This window comes from Palaemon carinicauda, chromosome 35 (genome assembly GCF_036898095.1).
Source record: "Palaemon carinicauda isolate YSFRI2023 chromosome 35, ASM3689809v2, whole genome shotgun sequence".
In the NCBI taxonomy this organism is placed as follows: domain Eukaryota; kingdom Metazoa; phylum Arthropoda; class Malacostraca; order Decapoda; family Palaemonidae; genus Palaemon; species Palaemon carinicauda.
This window is the reverse complement of record NC_090759.1, coordinates 25,118,887-25,125,858: the sequence shown is the minus strand read 5'-3', so window position 1 is coordinate 25,125,858 and position 6,972 is coordinate 25,118,887. Positions and strand designations below refer to the sequence as shown.

General features: G+C 34.8%; 1 protein-coding gene across 5 annotated transcripts; it reads right to left on the bottom strand.

The window, feature by feature from the left end:
• Nucleotides 1-619: 619 nt before the first annotated feature.
• Nucleotides 620-6,753, bottom strand: LOC137627663 (uncharacterized). 5 transcript variants are annotated; one of them, XM_068358842.1, is made up of 5 exons: nt 3,803-6,753; nt 2,836-3,452; nt 2,362-2,619; nt 1,018-1,607; nt 620-827 (listed from the first exon to the last, which is right to left on the bottom strand). In XM_068358842.1, exons 1-2 carry the CDS (start codon nt 5,489-5,491, stop codon nt 3,423-3,425), a joined length of 1,719 nt encoding a protein of 572 aa, XP_068214943.1. In that variant the 5' UTR covers nt 5,492-6,753; the 3' UTR covers nt 620-827; nt 1,018-1,607; nt 2,362-2,619; nt 2,836-3,422. The 5 variants fall into 5 exon arrangements, with proteins under 5 accessions (XP_068214943.1, XP_068214944.1, XP_068214941.1 ...); XM_068358843.1 differs by having other exon boundaries at nt 2,362-2,562; XM_068358840.1 differs by having other exon boundaries at nt 2,362-3,452.
• Nucleotides 6,754-6,972: the final 219 nt, after the last annotated feature.

Genomic DNA, 6,972 nt, shown 5'->3' with positions numbered 1-6,972 from the left:
TCTTGGGTTAGAGTTCTCTTGCTTGAGGGTACAATCAGGCACACTGTTCTATCTAGTTTCTCTTCCTCTTGTTTTATTAAAGTTTTTATGGTTTATATGGGAAATACTTATTTTGATATTGTTACTATTCATAAAATATTTAATTTTTCCTTGTTTCCTTTCCTCACTGGGCTATTTTCCCTGTTAGGGCCCCTGGGCTTATAGCATTCTGCTTTTCCAACTAGGGTTGTAGCTTAGCATTTAATAATAATAGTAATAATAATAATAATGTACGAATCAACTGTTATATGTTGTCAGGGAATTCCTCAGACATTTTTCCCTGGTAAAGATAGCACTGCTTATTTGTGATTAGGTATGGTAAAACAAATACAGAAATTTAGAAACAAAGTTTAATTACAATTTATAGTTTATTAACACCACTATGGATTATGAAATTGAAAGATATGATACTGAAATAAAGAAATAAACAAATGATGAACAATAAAAATATTAATTAACTTATCTGTCTGACACCCTTTTAACATCCATTACAAAAATAATAAATCACCAAAGGTCTTGTTACGAATAAATACCTCAACAATTGCTCGAGAAAAATAACCCTTACAACACAGAACATAACACAAGTCACTGTTCATGGGTCTGACATTTATCATACGCTAAATAACACCAATTTGGATTTCGGATTCAGAGTCACCTATATAACGTATGCTTCGATGTAACAGCGGGAACCTGTGATTATAGTTCGAGTATTTATAAAAAGTGCATCTCTTGGTTCGGGATTGCTTAAGGTCGTGCACTGTTTCCCCAAGGGTCGAGGATTACCCTAGCTGAGAACGAAAGAACATAACTTGTGAAATTTAACAACACTTATGATTAATAACAATTCGTAAAGACTTAATTAAATATGCACTTAAACAATTTTAGATACACTTTTAAAGACAAAAATTTCAAAGATTAACACATTTCACAAAACTGATAACAATATTCCATATAAACACAAGCAGTTAATCCACTTACTGCACGGCTAGGTGATTATAACGTGACTAAAGAAAATACAAAATTTATCTTTCAAAGTCTATTATGAAACTGAAAACACAAGGATAAAATCATAAACAGAAACTTCGCAAATGCGGTAACTTCAAAACCAATCAATAGATGGCGTTACTAACATGAAATTCCCTTACAAAACCCCCCATTAAGCCTTTTATATATAAAAGGTAAATAGCATGGAATTTCATAGAAAATACAAAATACCTTAACCTCTACTTAACAAATCAGCAAATATATTATTGGTACCCTTCACATGAACAACAGAAAAAGAATAAAGTTGTAATGCCAAAGACCAACGCATTAGTCTATCATTACTAGACTTTGAAGTCTCTAAATACATGAGTGGCTTATGATCACTTTCCAAGAGGAATTTTCTCCCCATTAAGTAGTACTCAAACTTCTTTATTCCCCATACTATGGCCAAGCATTCTCGCTCGATAGCTGCATATCGAGTCTCGGGGGGAAGAAGTTTCTTGCTTGCGAATGCTACTGGATAAGGTTCACCGTCTATATACTGCAGCAAAACTGCTCCTAGACCTGTAGACGATGCATCCGTTCTTAAACAGAAAATGTTATTTAGATCAGGCACCTGAAGAATCGGAGGAGAAGTTAAACAAGATTTCAGTTCATTAAATTTGCACAATGCACCTTCATCAAAATCAAATTTTTCTGAACTACCCTTCTTCAAAAACTTCGTAAGATGAATTAGTTTATCTGACAAATTTGGAATAAATCTACCATAAAAATTTACAGATCCAATAAAGCTTCGTAACTGTTTCTTGGTAGTGGGAGCAGGCATATCCAAAATAGCTCCAATTTTATCCTGTTGAGGAAAAATACCCCTTTTGTTGATTACATATCCTAAATATTGTATCTCTTCATAACCGAGGAAACACTTTCCTGGTTTGGCAGTTAATCCTGCTTCTTGCAGTCGCAATATGACTGTTTCCAAATCTGCCATATGAATTTTCCAGTCTTTGGATACAATAAAGATATTATCAAAATAGCAAACTACGAAAGAAAGACCTTTCAATACTTGCCTCATTAATCTAATATACGTCGCACAAGCTGTGCTAAGGCCAAAAGGTAATCTTACATATTGCATTAGTCCAAGATTAGTTGAAAAGGCTGTATACTTGCGACTTTCTGGTGTTAGAGGAATCTGGTGATATGCTTTGCAGATATCAAGTTCTGTAATGTACATAAAATCTGCAAACTTATGAATATCTTGCTCAAAGCTTGGCATGGGCTCACAATCAAAATCTGTAATTGCATTTAAAGTTCTAAAATCAACAACCAATCTGTAGTTACCTTCTTTCTTTTTGACGAGCAATGCAGGAGATGAATAATTAGAAGATGATTGCTCTATTATTCCAAGATCAAGCAAACTTTGTACTTCATCATCGAAATCCTTAGTTAAATGAGCTGGAATTGGATAATATTTACGAACAAAGGGTTCAGTAGTCTTAATCTTAATATTATGCTCTTGTAAAGAAGTTTTACCTGGTTTATCTGAAAATACATGTTTGTACTTCTGACATAAGTTACGAAGATCATCTTTCTGTACATCTGAAAGATTAGGGTTTATGTTGCACGTACTCTGATTGGTATCCACAGTTTCAATTTTCAGATAATCATCCTCATCGGCATTAATAACAGCAACTTTATTAACATGAACAGTGTTTATCATTCCAGTCATATCTTCATCTGCTACATGTAACATATTAACATTCTCTCTACGGTAATATTTCTTCATAAGATTGATATGATACAGTCTCTTCTTACCTTCTACGTTTACCCAGTAGTCAACTGGACCATGCTTATCAATTATCTTGTATGGACCTCTCCATGAGAACTGCAATTTACCTTGTTTTTCTGGAATAAGCAAAAGTACTTCATCATCAGCTTTAAATCGGCGCTTACTACTCTTCAAATCAAAATAAGACTTATATGTACTGGAAGATATATTCATGTTTTGAACAGCCAAATCAGAAACATCGGACAACTTTTCACGTAGTTCCAAAACAAAAGAATAAAGATCAGTTTCTCCTGCAGACATATCCGAATTTGTCCATAGTTCCTTCAATATTGTCAAGGGACCTCTCACTTGACGGCCATATAAAATCTCAAATGGTGAGAAACCTGTTGTATCACTTGGAATTTCCCTCATGGCGAACAGTGCTGCTGGAAGGAAACGATGCCACTGATTATGTTTTAACTCACATATTTTCTTCAATATACTCTTTAAAATCTGGTGTTGCCTTTCTATTCTTCCATTGGCAGCAGGATGATAGGGGGTACTGAAAAGAGGTTTCACTCCTAATAACTTGTGTACTTGCAACATAAGTTCTGATCGAAATTGTGGTCCTCTGTCAGAAAGAATTTCCTTCGGCACTCCCACTCTGGAAAAAATAGATATTAAGGCTTCTGCAATGTCTTCAGATGTTATGTTCTTCAAAGCGACTGCTTCCGGGAAGCTTGAAGCATAATCTACCATAGTCAGAATATACCTATGCCCTGCTTCACTAGGAGGAGAAATCGGGCCCACTAAGTCAATAGCAACTCTATAAAATGGCGTAGAGATCACTGGTAATTTAACCATCTGAGCCTTCTTTACTTTTCCAACAAGGGAAGATTTTTGGCATACATCACAAGATTTGCAATATTTATATATGTCAGACGTCATACCCTGCCACCAGAAAATTTCATTAATCTTATTAAAGGTTTTCCTATGAGAAAAATGTCCACTTACCGGAATATCATGTGCAAGGCGCAAAACTAATTTTATGCATTTAACTGGTACAACCAACTGTTCCTTTCCCAGTAACTGAGGCTTTTTACATTTCTGTATTTTCCTGTAGAGAAGTCCATTTCTCATCACGAACTCGTACTGCAAACCATTCTTGCAACGTTTGACATCTCCAGACTGACTCATTTCTCTTGCATATTTCAAAGCTTCGCAATTCTGCTGTTCTCTAAGAAAAGATTCATGATCAATAGATATATCAAATGGTTCTGGTAAAGAAAGAGGGTGTACAATATTTCTCCTTTTTACCTGTGCTCTTGTTACTGCATTTACTTCCATGGAAGAATCCGTATTTTTCAGAGGAAACAAATTAAGGTCCTGAACACCTGGAATATTGCCTAATAAGACAGTACAGTACTTTATTGGAGCCCGAACAGCATTAACCCAACCTGTAAAGAGATTACATTTCAAATAAATCTTGACAATAGGGAATCTGTCCTTCCTGCCCAAATAATCAATAAGAGTAGAATATGAACAATTTGTTCCAGGATCAGGAATCAAATCCTCTGATACCACTACTCCTGTACAACCTGTATCTCTAAGTATTGTAGATACTGTAACACCATTCACTGTTCCACATACCATAGGTCCACATACTCCAGTGTTATCCAGAACTTGACCTATCTCAAGAGAAGATTCAGATTTCTTTTTGGGTACCTTGTTAGGACAGTTTCTCGAAATATGTCCACTCTGACCACAACCGTAACATGCAATTTTACCAGGACGTGACAAATTAGTTTTCTCTGGTTTCTCACTCGCACTGATCTTATCACTGGAACTAGATAAATTCGCATTATGCCTAAAGTACTTCTGCTCATCTTTAGGATAACATTTGTGTGCTGAAGCATATGTGTCTGCCAATGATGAATAATCCTCTGGAGTTCTAGGTTTACGCTCCTTAAGAAAAAGACGCATTTCCTTAGGTAAAGTAGACATGAACTGATCACAGACTATAATGTTTCGCAAATCTTCGTAGTCTTTCGTTACACTAAGACTATTTATCCACAAGTCAAAATTTCGAAATAATATATTCAAATATTGTTCATATGTGCTCTTGGAATCCATTTTTGCAGTTTTAAATGCTGTCCTGTACCAGTCACTAGTCTTCTTGAATCCTTTCAAAAGAGCTTCCTTCAATGATGCATAGTCACTTGTAACATCATCTGAGAGCGACGTGTAGATATCTAATGCCTTACCTCTTAAAAGTGATGCCAACTGAACTGACCAAGAGTTCCGCTCCCAGTTGAGAGAAACTGCTACCTTTTCAAACCTTACTAGGTAGGCGGTGATATCATCAGTATCACAAAATGGAAGAGGTCTTGTAGTATCCACAGCAACTGTTACATGGCTAGGGTTCGATGTTGCTCCTCTGATCTTTTGCAATTCAAGTTCATGTGCCCTCCGCTTTTCATTTTCTTCCCTCTGCTTTTCATTTTCTTCCCTCTGCTTTTCATTTTCTTCCCTCTGCTTTTCATTTTCTTCGTATTTAATCATCAAAACCCTTTCTTCTCTTTCAGCATGTCTTCTATTACGCTCATCACTATCTTTGATTTTCTTCTCTATAAAGTTCAAAAGAGCTTCATCCGAGAGTCCCATGGACAAACCTTCATCCTTCCAGAATTTATAAAATTCCATTTTAAATTATCCAATTTTTAACCATTGCCTACAAACAACTTAATTTAAGAAACATTAAGATACCTGTTACACAATGACAATAAGCGGGAACTGAATTGTACTAGAAATAATTATTATGAATAAAGGACAATCACACACTTTCATTAAATAACAGTAACCATTCACCAAGCATCAAGATTCAACAATAAAGTTAATAAAAATAAATATGAAGTACAAAACAATAACTTTAAAATTGTCAAACCAGTATATCTCTAGAGTCAACTGGACTCTTACGTAACAACTATGTTACCGGACACTGTTTCAAGAATTCGGTCTACATTCCATTAACTATCGGAAGTCTCCCACTTGCGACCTTCCAGCCGTATTCTTAAAATGCCCACATACTCGAAATAAATTTCAGCCACTCCAATTAATTGCACTTTTATGTGTTGTAATAGAAAATAAATGACTATCACCAAACCAATCACAAAGTAACGCAGGCCAGTATTAACAAGGAAATATTTAAATTAGCCCTGGTGAGCACACCACTTAACGTCAGGGAATTCCTCAGACATTTTTCCCTGGTAAAGATAGCACTGCTTATTTGTGATTAGGTATGGTAAAACAAATACAGAAATTTAGAAACAAAGTTTAATTACAATTTATAGTTTATTAACACCACTATGGATTATGAAATTGAAAGATATGATACTGAAATAAAGAAATAAACAAATGATGAACAATAAAAATATTAATTAACTTATCTGTCTGACACCCTTTTAACATCCATTACAAAAATAATAAATCACCAAAGGTCTTGTTACGAATAAATACCTCAACAATTGCTCGAGAAAAATAACCCTTACAACACAGAACATAACACAAGTCACTGTTCATGGGTCTGACATTTATCATACGCTAAATAACACCAATTTGGATTTCGGATTCAGAGTCACCTATATAACGTATGCTTCGATGTAACAGCGGGAACCTGTGATTATAGTTCGAGTATTTATAAAAAGTGCATCTCTTGGTTCGGGATTGCTTAAGGTCGTGCACTGTTTCCCCAAGGGTCGAGGATTACCCTAGCTGAAAACGAAAGAACATAACTTGTGAAATTTAACAACACTTATGATTAATAACAATTCGTAAAGACTTAATTAAATATGCACTTAAACAATTTTAGATACACTTTTAAAGACAAAAATTTCAAAGATTAACACATTTCACAAAACTGATAACAATATTCCATATAAACACAAGCAGTTAATCCACTTACTGCACGGCTAAGTGATTATAACGTGACTAAAGAAAATACAAAATTTATCTTTCAAAGTCTATTATGAAACTGAAAACACAAGGATAAAATCATAAACAGAAACTTCGCAAATGCGGTAACTTCAAAACCAATCAATAGATGGCGTTACTAACATGAAATTCCCTTACATATGTCATAAAATTCTGGTACGATACCGACAGGATTCAACATATTAAGAACAATT